The 17827-nt window shown below is 42.8% G+C and overlaps 1 protein-coding gene and 1 long non-coding RNA gene across 4 annotated transcripts in view; both read right to left on the bottom strand.

Annotated features, from left to right (window-relative positions):
* The window catches only part of LAMA4 (laminin subunit alpha 4), a 147607-nt gene extending 131129 nt beyond the window's left edge, over positions 1–16478 (bottom strand). For 2 of the 3 annotated variants that reach the window (XM_027601984.2, XM_027601987.2), the window contains exon 1: positions 15712–16478. In XM_027601984.2, coding sequence (XP_027457785.1) covers positions 15712–15906 — 195 coding nt within the window. In that variant the 5' untranslated portion in view covers positions 15907–16478. The remainder of the gene's footprint in view (positions 1–15711) is intronic. The other variant, XM_027601986.2, reaches the window with a different exon arrangement.
* Positions 249–3114, bottom strand: LOC113926707. The gene is made up of 2 exons (XR_003521397.1): positions 2875–3114; positions 249–448 (listed from the first exon to the last, which is right to left on the bottom strand). It is a non-coding gene; the product is annotated as an uncharacterized LOC113926707 (long non-coding RNA).
* Positions 16479–17827: the final 1349 nt, after the last annotated feature.

Here is a 17827-nt window from a genome sequence, read left to right as displayed (position 1 = left end):
TCCAAAGCAGGCTGGGAAGGTCCCAGCGGGGTATGACTGCCTGAGTAGACCACTTTGGTGCTCTCCCACATTTCATTTTCCTCATTAATTTCTCATGTTACTATTGTTTTGTTTCATGACAGGGGAATTTCTTAAAGTCATGTGGAAACCTGAATGACGATCGCATTGCGGGGGGGATGGCAGACACGATGTGGTCTGGGAATTTTTTAAAAAATTAACTCTTCAATTGTTTTGAAACAAAAGGGTCATTGTTCATTTTTGAAATAGATCTTTTTTTTCCTTTCTTCCGTTTAAGATCCAGAATGTGTTGTTTATTTTTTATGACCATCAGAAAACTCTAGCCAGAAATTCTGAAATCTTCTTGCGCTTGAAAGCCTTCTTTCTAAGTACAGGTGCTAACAGCATAATTGAAGGGGTCAATAGCCATATGGGGCCAATGCAAAAATCTCTGAAATGAAAGAAAAGGTATGAATGATATGGTTATAAATTAAATTCAAAATTGGGATAAGTATCATGATCAAAAGGCTAAGAGAACTTCTAATATTTTAGTACTTAAATTACTCAGGACTAAGGCATACGTGGTAGCATAAGACATAATAAGAAAGTAAACACGGATATGCTTTAGTCTGATCCAGCTCGTTTCATGTCCCAATGCACAGGTCAACCAGGTGTTCCTCATCACTCTTCTTTGTCCTGGTGATGGCACCCATGCTGTGGTACAGAGCAAGAGGACTGCTCTAAGAGCCGGGGAACTTGGTTCTGGCCCGAGTTCTAGAAACCTGCTGTGGGACCTTGAGGAAGTGACTAAACTTTTGGCTCCAGTTTCCTTCTCTTTCAGTGACATTGGTGGCACAATGATTCCTAGGCTCTTCCCATCTCAACAGTCTATAATTGTATAAAATTTCCTGTGGTCTCAATAAGGTTACATGCTATGAGGCTTTGGAAAAATCACTTGACATCTACATGTTTTCATAAATTAGATCAGTGATGCCTGGTCTGCCTGGTTTGTAACACAGTTTCAAGGAATAAAGATAGAAATATGCAGGAATACACCTTGTAAACCATGGAAGCTTTGAAAGTATTAACATTGTTTTTCAAATGAGTTAGTAGTCATTGGAAATTCCAGTATTTGGCACTTGTGAATAACGTTTGTCCAATATCAATAGATTTTTTTTAAGTTTATTTTTCTTAGTAATCTCTACACCCAATGTGAGGCCCGAACTCATGACCCCAAGATCAAGAGTCTCATGCTCCTCTGACTGAGCCAGCCAGGTGCCCCTAATATCAATAGCTTTTTAAAAGTGGAACTCTTCAGGCTATGGGATGAGAGCTATAGAGAGCTTTCCTAACTCCTTGGAAGATCAGTTCTCCCTCGGTGTTCTGCATATATGTCATAAACAAAATAAAACAAGCTGAAGTTTGCCTTCATGACACTGTGAAATTCTTAAGGTGTCACTATTTTTAGTCAAGTGAGAAAGTAAAGATAAAGTACAGTTTTTAATAGTGATTTTCTCCCTTTTCATAAACATAACATTCACGTGGAGGCACTTTGGCCCTTGGAGATAAAGGACTGGCGATGGGTCCAATACTGCGCGCAGGGAGGGAAGAGTAAGACTAAGTAAGAACCATCTTTTTTAGCTCAGAATGTAGGTTAGAAACTGTAGTTTGGAAGAAGATGATGTTTATGGAGATGGAATAATTGGATTAAAAAAAAAAAAGCAACCAAGCAAACATGTGACCATTCCTGTGAGGATCAAAAGATACCAGTTAGCTGGTCTACTCACTACCACCCTATCCTCTTTCCAAAACTCCTTTGTTTGTTGTCCTCGGTACCCCCAGGTAATAACCGAGACAAAAGTGGAATTTCCTTATTTCCTAGGAAAGGGCCAAAAATATCATCAGACAAGGAACAGGAAGCATAAAAATAACTCTCAGAGGAGTACCAATTGTTTAGAGATTTCGAGCTCCCGTTCGGCGCTGCTGGAGAGGAGCTCAGTGCATCAGGGGCTCTGCGAAAGCAGCAGCCTGTCCTGGCCCCGAGGCAGGTGTGTGCACACCGGACAACTGCCTAGGAGACAGGGATTGGAACAAGATTTAGGGTAGCATTTCGGAGAACTGTCATGATTTGGAATATCAACATGGGAGCCCCCAGTCAAATGATTCTCAAACGTGTTACGGTAGAGCTCTCCTTTTTTGTCCCCAGTGAAATATCATGTGGAATTCATCTATAAAACAGATAAAAAAAGAAGATGCTCTGGCTGAAGGAAGCAAAGCCCCAACTTCCTGCTGCTCAGCCACCCTCACCCCAAATTATACCCAAGGCATTTCGGTAAAGCCTCAGCTTGAAAGTCACTGATTTAGTAGGCTTTATGTCAAAAAGTCTCCAAAGAGATTTTCTTGCCATGATGTAATACATTTCTACAAACGTCAGCAGCACCTCTGACTTCTCCCTCACCCTTGCTCTCCAAACATACAGCAAGTCCTCTTGAGAGAATCTCTGCAACGACCCCGGCATCTGTTCTGTCCTTTCCAGACTACAGCCACCATTCCAATCCAGGCCCTTCTTACTCTCTTCTGGATAATTACCAACACATGACATAGATGACTCTGATTCCAGGCTCTCTGAGGCCTCCTGTCCAAAGTATATCCAATAGCTTGTTTCCAGATTAATGTTGACCCGGAAGCACAACTCTCACGGGGTTTCTTTTCTACTCTGAAATCTTCAATGGCTCCCTGTTGTCTAGTCCCACCAGCTGAGACTATGTCTTTCTAGAAGAAACCCACGTCTTTTGTCCTTACTCATCCTGTCCCCTCACCTTGAATTTCCCCCAATTTTAAGATTGAACTCAAATACCAGCTCTCCCATGAAGTCACCTGGGAGCTTCCCACCAGGAATGAGTCTTTCTTCTATATCCTCGAAGACTTTTTGTGACACATCAGTTGTGCTGTATTACACTGCTGGTGTACTTGTTTCCTCTCTTCGACTGTGTTTCATTTATCTTTGTAGCATACGTGGCACTCCCTGAAGAAGCAGGAACTTTTTAAAAAATAAGAGAGTAAAGATATTGATGCTGATCAATCAAATGTCCCTGGATACCTAAGGGATGCAGGATGGCAAGATAGAGCCTGGCATACTATTTCCGTATTTCATTAAAATTAATTCTGACACACTCATAAGAAATGTACAGCTAAAATGAAATATAAAATTTTTGTGTTTGTTTATGCTTTGGGCTGAAGATAGTACAAAGTGGTAACACTGATTATCTTATTTTATCAGAGGCTCTCTTTTGCAGTTATTAATTAACTTGTCCCATTAAAAATGAGTTATTGCTTAACACACTGCCCTTGGTAGGTGTTATGGACTCAATTATGTCTCCCACCAAGTCCTGTTTTGAAGCTCTAATGCCCAATGTGACTCTATGTAGAGATAGGGCCCATAAGGAAGTAATAAAGGTTAACTAAGATCATTTAAGGGTAAGGCCTGCCAGACTGGTGTCTTTATACAAGAGGAAGAGACACTAAAGAGCTCTCTCCCTCTCGGCACATGCACAGAATAAAGGGCAGGTGAAGACCCAGAGAGAAGATGGCCATTTGTGAGCTAGGAAGAGAGGATTCACCATAAACTGACTCTGATGGCCCCTTGATCTTGGACTTCTAGCCTCCAGAACTGTGAGAAAATAAATTTCTATTATGTAAGCCTCCCGTGCAAATACCACCTCCGTGGTATTTTGTTATGGCAGCCCTAGCAAACTGATACAATAGGCAACCTATTTCAAAACACGAAGCCAGAGGAATAGGAGAAATAGTAGATGTTCTTGAGCATGAAAATTTGGGGGCCACTACTGTTGTACATTCCATTCTCCCACGGTAACAGTGTACTTCCTCTGACTACTAGTACAGCTCTTCTCCTAGTCCACGAGGGCAGAGACCTGGGTCTGTTCCAGATGGACCCATCAGTGGCTTGATGGTGCTCCTCAGCATTTGGCTCTTAATCCTTTTGTGCTGAATGAATAACTCCCTTTTTCCAGACAAGTTGTTCGCTAGAAAAGGAGTTAATAGCTTATGTTTCTTTTAAGCCTGACTTGAATCCTTTCTGTTGCTAAACTCCCTGTTAATATTGCCATTTATAACGAAAAATTTTAAAGGGTGAACTGTTTCTAAACCTTCACTTGGTTTTCCTATGATTGACATACTTCGTCTAATCATTTCCTCCAAGGTCCTGCTTTTACCACATTTCGGTTTCTTGCCTTATCCTTTTATCGAGTTCTTTTCAGTCGTCGATCTGCAAGGTAAACTCAGGATCCCACTGAAATGATTAGTGCTTCGCATAGCTGGAGAAACATGAAAACATACACATTCCGAAATTATGTCAATTTTTATTCCTGTTATGTCCAAAGAAGAGCCTCTCATTGTTACTGAGGTGATGATGTTGGTTTACTCTCTAACTAAAAAAAAAAAAAAAGCCAAAATATAAACATACCAGTAATTTAAATATTCTTTATAGACTTGTCAACTACTAAGACCTCTCTGGCATTCCTGCATGATACTGGGGACCCTTCTTAGTTGAGCTACTGTCAGGCTCTCTGAGATTTAGAAACCGATATTAAAGGGTCGTTATAGGACAAAGATGATGAGCTTGGAGTCAGATTCTAAACTGTGATCTTGAATAAGTTACCCAACTTCTATGTGACTCAGTTTCCTTGTCTGTAAAATGGCACTAATGGTAGTGCCTTCCTCATTATGTTATGAGGAATAAATGAATTAATAATACACATAAAATGCCTAAAACAATGCCTAGGACACAGCAAGTGCTGATCAAATGCTTAGGAGTTAAAGCTAAAAGGATCTTTGAAACCAGTCAGCTGGCTGTCTTGAAGGGGTTCAAAGCTGTTATAAAACAGCCCCCCTCAGGGCTGAGGCTGCATCAAGGAGATTTGGAGTCTGCCAGGAGGATGCAGATGCCCCCTCTGATGCAGGAGAGGCACAGAGCCTGACTCAAGAGCGCTTCCCTGCAGATCTCAATCCCTGTAGAGGAGGACCAGCTTGAGCGTTAAGCCTTGGCAATTTTCATTTCGTGGAACTAGCTCTTTTATATCTCTGAACATTATCTTTCTAGCCTAGGACAAAGGCCACACTTCTCACTCCCTGAAGACACATTATCCTGAATTAGAAAGCTTCCCTTATTAGCAAGGGGAACATTACAATTCCACTATTTCCTGAAGAGTCTGAGCAACACCCTATTTTCAAGCAGATGCCACAAGTGAATTCTTCCCCTTCCTCCCCTCCATTTCCCTCAAGGACAAAGAGTCTCCAGGGTCCTGTTTCTAGGGTAGGTGTGCCCGGAAGTAGGGGGAAGTAGGCAACCTTCCCTATCAGTTCATAAAAACCCCTTCCTGAGCACCTATGCTGTGTGGGCCATGGTTTCAGCTTCTCCACATTTCCTGAAGCAGCCGTTTGCTTTGAACTTGTTTTTTATTCTATAGGGCAGCATTTCAGGCCAAGGGCTACCTGTGTGGGCCTGTGAGCCCTCTCCCTAGCCTCACACAGCCCTGATCTGGGTTTCTATTTTAGGCCTCCCTCTAATTACATGAAAAAACCTTCCCTTTTCTGGATTCCCCATTTCCTCTAAGTCCATTAAAATTCAAGCCCAGCTGCCTTTGAGAGGCTCACATATCTCCTACTCTACCGTGCATATGAACAAGCTGGGGGTCTGGTGAAAATACGGGTTCTGATTCTGCGGTGTGACTCCAAGGCCAGCCTCTGTGGTGCAGATGCTTCCTCCCTTGGGCCGCGCTTTGGGTTCTGGTGATTTAGACACCTGTTCCCCATAGCCAGCAACAATCAGGGCATTCACACGCCAGGGTCCCTCACACAGGGACGATTCTGACTTCCAGAAAGGTCCTCCAAAATATTTGCTTCCAAAGGTCGCGTTTTGCCCAGTCTAGAGCAGGTTATCAAGTCAGGCTTCCTCTTTACCTTCTCACGAAGTCTCTGTTCATAGCTGTACTGTGCACACAGCAATGCAGCGACTTCAGCTGATGTTTATAATGAATCAGTAATCCATCGCCGACTTTCCCTTCCTTTTGCACTGAGTGAAAATACATTCTCCTCTCTGGACCTGGTCACGTGTCCCTTAACTGTTGAGATGCGAGGACATAGGCCTTCCCTCAGTAGTTCTCCCTGCCCCTCATGTCTTCCAATGTCATCCTTCCTGTGCTCTGTGTAGAGCTTCAGTTTAGGGTCATCCCAAACGGTCTGGATAGGGCAGGTGGCAGTCTGCAGGAACCTAGGTGTGGGGGACCACTGGCACTCCTCGGACCTTGGTATGTAACCTTGGAAAGGCTCATAACTGTGGCCGGGCCGGTGCTCTGTCCTGTGGCCACCCTCAGACCCACACCTGCAGTTGTTAGGAAGCAGGGAAAAGACCCACCAAAGCCCCCAGATCAGGACCCTGTGTTTCCCTGAAGCTCTAGGCTCCTCAGGCTTGGGGTACTAACTAGGACAGCAACTGTGACTCTGAGTGATTCTGTTCCTTAAACAGAAAGCTTCCTTTCAACAAGCATAAATTTTGACCTATTTATGAGATAATTATAGAACTTTGTTGCTAGAAATAACCTTGTTTTTGTTTGCTTATTTTGTTTTATTCTTTTTAAAACCCTAGAAATTGAGGACCCAGGAGGTGAAGGGGCTTGCCCAGATCCCTTTAACTGGGAAAGGTGAGGTGATCTGGTTGTTAGTAGCATGGCCAAGAACCAGAATAGTTGGTTCCAGACTCACATTCCAGGGCTTGTCCCTCTGCACTGAATTCCATGGGACTCTCCTATAGACCATTCATCTTAAGGATAACTAGAAACCATAAAGAGTAAAGTGAATAATAGTATATTAGAAGCAAACATTTTTCTCTTAAAGAGATATATATATATATATTATTGCAACAGTGTGAAAGAGTATAAGGCTGGAAGTCAGAAGACAGAGTGCCTGTCACTGCTGCTAATGAATGAGCTTTGTATCCTCAACCGCCTCCTACCCCGAGACTCAGTTTCCTTGTCTACAAAATGAGAGGGTTGGATCTCCAAGCTCTCTATCTAGATTTAACGTTCTGTGATCCCTTTGATTTTACGGTTCGCACTGCAAGGTATAATAGAGTTATACGCCCAATAATAACCACCCACTGGCTCTGCATTCACACAGGCCTCCTTTATGCTGAATTCTGTGCTGCAATAGGGGCTTCGGGGCTTATCTCTTATAGATGGAATTTCAGGGTGTCTCCTGGCGTTGATCATGACATACCAAAATTCCAAGGGAACAATACAGAACGAGGCAATTATTCATGCACCGCAAACACTGACTCATCTCCAGGCGTTCAGACTCTCTTCCGTCTTCCAGTAACGTGCATTTAGCACCTCACCTGTGACCAGGGAATTGACAGAATCACAGATGACAGAATCACTCTGCTGCTCCTGGGACTCATGACATATCAGCAGGAAGAGAGGTTACCTTTAGGGCACTCTCAGCTTGTCAAATTGTGTCACTCTTCCTCAAGGGGGAAACACAGCCTGTGTGGCCTTGAAGCTTGAAAGGCATCGTGGAATAACTCTACTGTGGAAGAAGAGTCCAGCCACAATTTTAAGCCTGGGATCCCGAATGTGGGCTCTGGCTCTTGCTGTCATGCTAGACGGTTCCACAATCCTAGGATCCCACAGTATGAGGCTCACTAGACATTTCTTTTGCCTTCTGCTGGTGTCTCTATTACACATTCCTTTGGGCCGACATTTGGCTTTACAGAGCTGTCGTGCAGTAGGACACGTTGCAATTCACTGTGTAAACAGACAACATCACTCCATGTACCAGTCACCTCTGAGGCCAGTTTTAGTGAAGACATCTCTGATCTCTAGACTCCCTAGTTTCCTTTAGAGTAATCATGCCACTTCAACGAATGGAGGACATGATTTCAAAATAAACACAAATGCATAAAGTCTACACTGCACGAAAGGGTCCTTTTAGCTGTAGTATACAGCATGGATTACTGGTCTGGTCTGCAAGAGACTTGTGCTCATGCAGCTGTTGGTGGTATGGGATCTCTCCAACTCATCAGTTCTCATGGAGCCATAAATGTAGGTATTCCACTCCACTTAGGTAAACACTATATCTTTAGCTTCTTCTAAAACACAACGCACAAACTAAGAAACTCCTGGATGTGAAAAGAAGGTTAAATTGCATATTCCTCAAAGTATGTCTGACCACCCCCTCTCCTCTTTTTTAAAAACAGAATTTATTTCTTTATGTATATTTTTCTTTATGCAGGGGATTTGGGCTTGAATATGGACATTTTCCCCCTACCATTCAGCCTCAGAATGCTGTTTTCCCCAAGTTTCTCATGATAAAAAGACTCAGATTCAGAGCCAGCTGCTGGCAGCTGAATTTCATTAAGACTTTGATGGGAAACTTAAGTTGGAATTACAAACATCTGTGGCTAAGCTTCCCTTTAGTAAACCATTTCCCAGAATTTAACTTTACCACATTAGGAGCAAAAAAGAAAACAGTTGAAAAAAGAATGCTTCTCTCTGGCAAATACTGGAGTAGATATTTAAATATCCTTCTCTGTGGTCACTACATCTCAATGAACCAGCAGATTTACTGGTTCCAGAAAACAAGTAAGTGTTTGGAAATGCCAACTTCTGGAACTCAGTAATGTACTGGTGGTCTGATTTTAATGATTTCTAATCTATCAGATGTCTCAAAATTATGTCTGGCCATCATTATATTTATATGGTTACTTTGAGCAAGGAAAAACCCAAAAGGAGAGGAGTGTTTTTTGGCATTACATATTTCAAAAAAAACCATGACAAGTCAGATTCGAGAATTTAATTGTGAAAGAAAAAAAAAGTCCTTGTCATATCAATGATGTTGGGGTTTTTGTTTAGCTTTTTGGGGCTTTAGAAAAACTCATTCATTTCTCTTTACTGCTCAGATCATCCTATCGTTGATGAAAGGCTATGTTTAAAGAATCGTTGGGGATACAATAATTACAAAAGTTCAACGACAGTCTCCTCCAATGTTGGATAACCAGCACATTTGTAAGGAAAAGTTGGAAGTAATCAAATTTAGATAAAGAAGTAAAAATTTAGATAAAAATAAACTGATAAAACAAATCTTAACTTGCAGATAGATAAAAACAGTGGAAGAAAAGTGGAGAGGAGGTAGAAGAGACAGGGAACTGAAGGCAGACTTTGTGAGGCAGCTTATATCTATTACTTCACAACAGTCTTGCAAGGCAAATACATTTCTATTCATTCGACAATCAAACAAACTGAGCTTCTGAAGGATGGACTAATTTGTTCAAAGTCAAACAGCTAGAAAATAATGGAGCTGAATTCACAGCACATCTGTCTGGCTAGATGCCCACATTGCACCTTTGATGAAAGGTGAATTTCAAGTGTTGTTAAGCAGAGACTGCAAATAAACAACCCTTGGCCTGAACGGGGCCATCAGATGTACATCCCACAGGGTAGTAAAAAAAAATTGAGTCAGCAATTTTACCTAAGAATCCAGATTCTGTTTTCTCTTGAAAACAAACAAACAAAAAACCAAAAAACAGAAGACCTGGCAACACAGAGGTGGCTGTCTCTCTGGATGAGACAACCCTTCTCCTGTCACTTTGGCCTTAACCACTCCCAGGGTGTATTCCTTTCACTGCCCAGTAATGTTTTGTTTGGCCTTTATAAGAATCCAAGTTTTAATTTTATTCCCAAACCATACGATTAGCATTTCCACTTCTGGGTATATACCCCAAAGAATGGAAAGCAGAAACTCAAAACAAGTATATGTATACCAATGGATACAGCAACATTATTCACAGAAGCTAGCAGGTAGAAGCAACCCAGATGTCCATCAACAGATAAATGGGTAAGCAAAGTGTGATATATACATACAATAGAATATTATTCAGCCTTAAAAAGTAATGAAATTTGAACACATACTACAACACAGATGAACCTTAAAGACATTATGGTAAGTGAAATAAGCCAGGCACAAAAGAACAAATATTGTAGGTTCCACCTACATGAAATATCTATTATCGTAATATTCATAGAAACGGAAAGTGGAATGATGGTTGCCAGCCTCTGGGGAAGGGGGTAATGGGGAATTATTGTTTAATGGGTATTGAGTTTCAGTTTGGGAAGATGAAAAAGTTTTGGAGATGGATGGTGGTGAAGGTTGCATAACAATGTGAATGTACCTAATGCCACTTAAAAATGGTTAAAAGGAAAATTTTATGTTACGTATACTTTACCACAATAAAAAAAGAAGTTATGGTTAAATCCAAGAACTCTGGAACTACAGCAAATGGAATTCTTTATTTTCCAGTAATTTTATAAAAATTCTGTGAGATAGACCATATATTCCTGTAGGTGGTGCTGTTCTGGATTCTTTCCCTATTAATCTAAATCAGGAGCTTCTAATGTAGACTACAGCATCATGAAGAGGAAACACACTAGAATACACGTATAAAAGGAAAATGGGATGCAAGAAAACTCTAGAGTTAAAAAAAATCTATCAGGGAGACCCAGTGATTTGCTAGAAAAAGAGAATGGAATTTGGAAACTTTGGGCAAGGTACTTAACCATCTCAAAACCTTCATTTGGTCATCTATAAAATGGGTATAAATTTCACTATTGAGCATTACAAAAGATGATACATGTAGTTACATGGGACATAGTAGAAGGAAGTGTTATTTTTTGTCTTTCCTATACGAGTAGTTTAAAAAGTAGCTATCCGACGGGTCCAGAAAAGTAAGTTATCTCAATTCTTTGGTAATCCTAAAATGTTATGCAATTTACACTACTCATCAAGCAAGCATTGCATAAATAGTCTTTGAGTGGCATTTTATATATCTTTATTTTAAGAAATTCCCGCAACTTTGACTGAAATTATATCAACAGATAGTTTTAGTTACCCAACCACTTTTTCCTAGATACTCTTGCACAACTGAATTACTTTTATAAACTCCTTCCTAGCTGTGCCACTTTTTTGTGCCAAATGCTCTGTGCCTCAGTTTCCATGTTTACAAAATAAGACAGTAACTATATGAGTCCCACTGAGTTGTTAGGAGGGTTTTTAAAAAAACATAACTCGCAGAGAATGCTTAGACTAGTGTATGGCACGTGGTAAATACTCAGTGAGTGTGTGCCACAAGCCATGCTATTATTATTATTACTATTGCCACTACTATATTTAGTCCTTCTAAAATAATGTTTCCCAGGAAACTTCTTTGGTATTTTGTGAGTAGGTGATTGTGTCCTACTGATCTGGCTCAAGAGTAATCTTTTTCCACATTACCCCCATGGTCCGTAACTTCTAGCCACTCTCACAGAATATTAATTCATTCTGCTTTATAGAGTGGCTGTGTACTTATTTTTCATTCTAAGATTGCCTCCTCCCTGAGGGTAGGGATGTGACTCTGCCTTCCTTCTGTCCCTCCTGGTGCCTACTTATTGCTCTGTACAGGGTATGGCTCCAAACCTGCTTGTTGGATGATATTGAGTGAAGGAAATAACGACTGCACATGGGGCTTCACATTACCTAAATGCACTGTTGAGCAGCAGTATAGAATGATGGCCCAGGCCAGTGACTTAATGTGATTCAACGGGGCCATTTTCTTTTTTTTTTTTAAAGATTTTATTTATTGATTCATGAGAGACAGAGGGAGGGAGAGAGAGAGAGAGAGAGAGAGAAGCAGAGGGAGAAGCAGGCTCCCAAGGAGCAGGGAGCCCGATGCGGGACTCGATCCCAGGACCCTGGGATCATGACCTGAGCCGAAGGCAGATGCTTAACCATCTGAGCCACCCAGGCGCCCAATGGGACCATTTTCAAAGTAAGGGCCCAAGATAAGGAAAAGGAATGAAGATAGTGAAAGAGATCTAAGCTGCCTTTTAATAAACATACTGCAATCCTTCAGTGGCAAGGCACCCGCTATATTGGAGCACAGGATCATGTATCAGCAATAAAAAAAAGTCTAGAGGAAAAGTTACTCAGAATCAATCCAGTTCATAGTGCCTTTTTTAAAGCCAGCAAATAAGTGTGTCCAGGGTGGGGTACCTTTGCACATGTGGTTCATGGGCCATTGATTTTCTCTGAGGGCAGCTAACAACAACAACAGCAAAGCCCAGTCAGGTTACCAGGAGGTAAATTCCCGTTTTCCTCTCTGAGAGAAGTTTGCTCAATATTGTCACTTATTTCTCTTAATTTCTCAATTATCTCCCAAAAGGCAGTCACAGCACCGTCGGCCCCCCACCTCCCATTCTGCCCCTCTAGCGGAGCCCCCCAACTCTGCTGAGTCTCTGTGCAGGGCTTCTTCCCAGCCACACAGTGGCAAACTCTAACCTAGTGTTCTTGACCTTATATAATGCCTGCTTCTTTTTGACAGACAAGACTGTCCTTCCTGCCAAGGACATTCTGATACCCTCTCCTTGGAGACTGTCCCTGTCTCCATTCCTGTACCCCCTCCAGTTCTTTCGCATATCCATATTGGTTAAGAGGACTTTTGCCTAATTTTACTTGCTAGAGTGTGTGTGATAAAAATCAAGGCTTTCTTTTCTTAAATGTAAAATATTAGAAGAGTGAATATACTTTTTTGAAAGTACCCAGTCTCTACTTTGCCCACCCCCACCTACTGAGAATCATTGCTTTCACCATAAACTCAGCAATAATGGACTCAGGAAATTGCTTGTAAAAAAACAGAAGGGAAAATCCTACCCCTTAGCGCAGAGTTACTGGTGGGTGCTACCTTTTCAAACTCTTTGCATCCTGGGGGACATTGGGGCTTGTTTGAGAAGGAAAGGAGGGACCCTTCTTGGTCAGCCACTGCTCCTCATCCTTTTATTCAGTGTGCATTTAATGTCTTTGATCCCCTAACTCACACTGAGCAGTGCAGTGTGTGGAGACTGGGGTCTGTGTTCAGAGCTGAGGACCCAGGGGTAGGGAGGGTACAAACCTTGCCGTCGAGGAGCTTGGGAGAGCCTTTGGAGGGCCATCAGCCAAGCACCTCCTACTGCTCCATGCTTGCCTTAGTATTTTCCTTCCTTCACTTTGAAGGAAACTTGAGGAAAAACCATTCATATAAATCCAAGTCAAATAAAATGAACGTATTTTTAAAATGTCGCTCCAGCCACATCTCGAACCTCCCACGAATAATGTGTCATATGAGTCCATGGTCTCGTTCTCTCTGTCTATAGATGTAAATACAATCTCCTGAACCAATTCAGTAGAGTGTCTCTACAAAGTTATTACATTTCCAGAATGTATTTGGTTTATGGTCTCCTTACTGGCTATAAAGAGCATGGGAATCTAAATGCTGGGGCCCTGGGATCGCCATGGGACCGCAGGCTAACTAGAGGTATTATGTGAAACTATGCAGTGGGAACATAATTACTCCAATCCCACCCTTTCTACATCATATACTTTGACCCTTCTGGAATGACTAATAGCTTCTTTCTGTTTTCCTAAACCAAAAGCCTCAACTGGCATTCTGAACCTATTAGACTCTGACAGTATTACAAATTTAACTCACTATACGATATTCTTCCTGGTTGGAAAGATACAGACAAACAGAGATATAGCAATATTAAGTAAAATAGCACCATAAAAATAACATTCTGAGAAATATTCCCAAATAAGGGTTTCTTTTAATCCAATCATCTGCATATTTTATACTGATAGTAAGATTCAGAATGTATAAAGCATTTATGCTATTATACCAAGTACTGTGTTAAGCATTCTTTCTGTGTATTTTATCTAATTTCATCATGGTAACTGTAGGAAGTATGAAGTAGGCATCAATACTTTCTCTAAGCCTCAGTTCCTTTCTCTGTAATTTGGGCATCTGTGATTTGCCTCAGGTAAGGAGCAGGAAAGTTGAAATTTGAACTTGGGACCATCAGAGTGCAAAGCCTGCCATTTAAAATACTCTGCTGTGCTGCCTTCCAATTATTTCACTGAGCATATGCGTATATAAGAAATCACTTAGGGTCTCAGCAATAAATTTAAGGTTCCCTGAAAATCAAATAATTATTTTCTTACTTTTTGTGGGATGAGCGTTACAAAAAGTTATGTGTGCCCATATCTCCAAAATCAGCAGATAAAAATACAGAATGCCTAGGTAAATTTGAATTTCAGATAAATAATAAATAATTTTTTTACTATAAATACATCCCATGCAATATTTGAGACATAAGCAAAAAAATCTATTTGTTGCTATCTGAAATTCAAACTTAATTAGATGTCTTGTATTTTATCTTAATAAAAGGGCAACCCTACCCTTAGGCATTTCACTCTGAGATTTTCTGTGCTTAGAGCAACAGGTGGAAATAATGCTTCCTCGGGGAGGGGGGTTAATTCCTAGCCTGTGGAGAAGCAATGCCTTCCCATTGGTGTCTCTCCTGGCCTGGCTTCTCTCCACGCCTGGGGAGTACGAAGCTGAGCAGAAGCCTGCCGCCCTCTTTCACACAGAGGTTACTTTTTGCACCACAGTGGGAGGTTGGTATGCTCTGGTCCTACCCACCCTCCCTCTTTTTTTGGGGGGTGTGGGTGGGGCTCACTCCTGGAGAAGGACCATCTTCATGCACCTTATTTTGGTAGTGATAATTAAGAACTACCATTCTACTAACAATTAGCAGGATTAATAGCAATAATACAGACTTCAGTTCTGTTAGAAGTGGTGTCAATCCACATAACTGCTTTGGTTCTATAGTTGCTAGAACCATAGCTACAGCGTGTGTGTGTGTGTGTGTGTGTGTGTGTGTGTGTGTGTGTGTGTGATGTTAGGTCCATTGCTCCTTCCTTTCCCATGAACTTAGGTGACTTCATTTTCCTCCTACTTAGCATCTCCCACGTACTGGACATGCCGTTGTGCGTCTTGGCTCAGGGGACTCTTAAATCACTTATTCTGGATTCATCCTCCTTTACCCAATTACTACATTTTGGTTGTGCTTTCAACATAAAAGCTATTGTAAGGTATTCAAACAGCAGCTCTTTGCATAACCATATCATCAATAGCATATCCTGATCATTTTAACTTTTGGGATGGGGCTTGATTTTCATCACAATTTCTTGCTTCGGGAATATGATGGCTCCCGTCTATTTCAAGTATCTGCTCTGCAGCTTCTCAACAGATTCTGTAGTGTCCCATCACCCTCAGCCACTGGCTCACTCTCCCCTGTTGCAGAGAACCTTCTGTTTGATTTATGACAAAAGGATTGGTCCCGCAGTATTGTTTCCATTGTCCCAACATCACAGATGAGCAGGAAGCCAGAGACAGGGCACACGCATTAGGAGCCGTGGCTTGGCAAAAATGACTCTCCTGGGACATGCAAGTGGCAGAAAGTCACAGAAGGGCCACTGCAGCCCCAGGTGAGAGTCTAAGCAGCCTCACTCGGAGTACACAGGACACATGCACTTCTGCTAGTTTGAACAGTGACATGTTCCAAAGCCTCAACCCTCAACTCACGACGTCGCAGTCCAACTTAACAAAGTTAAAACTCTTCAATCCAAGTTTCTGAACGGACCTGGTGCAGGTGAAACTCTCAAGGCGGATGGGGGAGGGAAAGAGGAGGGGAGGGAAAGAGGAGGGGAGGGAGGGGGACGCGAGCTTGGCGCCCGCACCCCGCGGGGCGCAGGTGCCGCGGCAGGATGACAATGGCAGGGACAATGTACCTTGGCAGCAGGCGGCAGCCTTCCGGGAGCCACGCGGGGCTCGCTCGTCTCGGGCGCGTCTTGTCTGCCGACCGCTGAGCTCCCTTCAATGTCAAAAGGAAAAGCGTTGTGGTTCCCGGTCGCCACGGCGGCGCACGCAGCGCCCCAGAGGAGCCACAGCGGCAGGACTGAGCACCGGGCTGAGCTCACGGCCATCTCTCCGCTGACATCCAGCAGGGCTCTGACTGGGGCTCGGCGGCGGTTTGTCCTCGTCGGTAGCCCCCCCGCCGTGGGGCGGCGGTGCGTCGCTTGCTCTACCTTCTCGGCCTCCGCCGAGTCCAATGTGGGAAGTCAAGGCTGCCCAAGGAGCAACTTAGTCAAAAAGGGAGAGGGAGCGAGTGAGCGGGAGTCCCCCTTCCCCCCTTCTCTCTCCTCTTTCCTTCTTCCCCCTCTGTTTGCCTCTCGCACTTTTCTCTCCCGCTTTCTCTCTCCCCAGAGGCTCTGGCTGAAGGGCGTATAGATGGATGAAGCTTAAGGCTGAGCATCAAAAGGCAGACGGGGTTGGGGCGAGCGCCGCCGGCCACCTCCTGGCCGGGGCGGGTGGGGACTGAGGGCTGCGCTGTCTTGCCTTCCTCCTCACATCCATTCGCACCACTCCCTTTCTACCTTCCACTTCCAGGCCCTCCCACTCCAACTGGCATTTCACACACGGAGCTCTGGGCCTTTCCCTGGCCTGCCCTCCCCGACCCGTCTCAGTTTGGAGCCCCTCCAAGGGACCCCGTGAATATTCAGCTTTTGTGATTGCTTCCTCACATCTCTTATTTATTTAGTCAAGGTGCCCGGTGTCTTATCTGTATCTATGTAGATCTCTTATGTGGCCCCCTAGTTTGCAGGGAAGTGAGTGGGAAAGGGATTCCAGGGGCGGGAGCCAGAGGTAGGCAATTTCACTTGATGGCAGAGGGGGAGGGCACCCACTTTTTTGAGCAAGGTTTCTTCTCATTTTCTAAAGATGGAATGCTTCACTCTTTGAGCTATCTTCATTGAGACTGGCTGGCCGCTGTCTTCCTCTTGACAGTCCTCACCCAGGGGGCTTGGGAGAAGAATATCTTTCACTGCAGCGCTGGAAAATGACTTCATTACGCAAATGCATGAACTTTTATTTACAAAGAACATCTTGTTTTCATCCCAAAGAGGTGCTTTGTAAGGGCTCCGAAACAAGGCTTGCAGTGTATGAGCCTGTCAAATATACTACCCACAGCCCTGGCCTCTTCCTCTAGGCCTGTAATCTCATGCCTACTACATCTGTGTGAGTCATGTAACCTTTCTTAGACTTTGGGTGAAGTTGGCTACAGTTGTGCGGGGGTGCCCCTGTGGATAGGTCAGTGGTCACTGCAGCCGATAGGTACCTTTGCTTACCTTGGCTTCATAATGGAGCTTTAAACATTCCCACACGACCTGAACATGGCTTGAAAAGGGTTAGATGAAGCAACCTTAAAATAACACCCAAGTATGTCTCTAGATGTTCACAATTATCCATAGTCATGCAATAAAGCATTTTCATAAAACTTAATCATTAGCTCTATTTTATAGGACAGAAGTTACTTTATCTAAGAAAAAAACCCACTCATTTATTTTGCACCTACTATATGTCAGATACTTTGTATACGTTATTTTGTAACATTCCTGGAAAAGAGGACTATTATTTCCTTTTTACAAAAAAAAAGGGGGTCCTGGGAGACTAAGACATTTGCCCAACATCACACAGCTGGTAGAAAGCTAAGCTAAGGTTTGTCCTGGGGCATCACTGATTCCAAAACAGTCTTTCACATCTACACCGCACTGAAACTCATGAAATAAAGGACACAAATCTGGAATAGGAGAGATGACATTCTTATTTTTTGAGTACTTTCTATGTGCCAAAAAGTTTGTGTAAATTATCTCATTTAATTTCATCATTGGTATAATCCCATGAGACAGGTATCGTTACATACATTTGGTAGTGGGGAAATGGTGAAAGTACTACTATCTGATGGTAAGGTCATTGATTTTTTTTTTAAAGATTTTTATTTAATTTATTTGAGAGAGAGAGAGAGAGAGAACACAAGCAGGGAAGAGGGGCAGAGGTAGAGGGAGAAGT

Source organism: Zalophus californianus, chromosome 7, assembly GCF_009762305.2.
Source record: "Zalophus californianus isolate mZalCal1 chromosome 7, mZalCal1.pri.v2, whole genome shotgun sequence".
Lineage (NCBI taxonomy): Eukaryota > Metazoa > Chordata > Mammalia > Carnivora > Otariidae > Zalophus > Zalophus californianus.
This window is presented reverse-complemented; position numbering and strand designations above follow the sequence as displayed.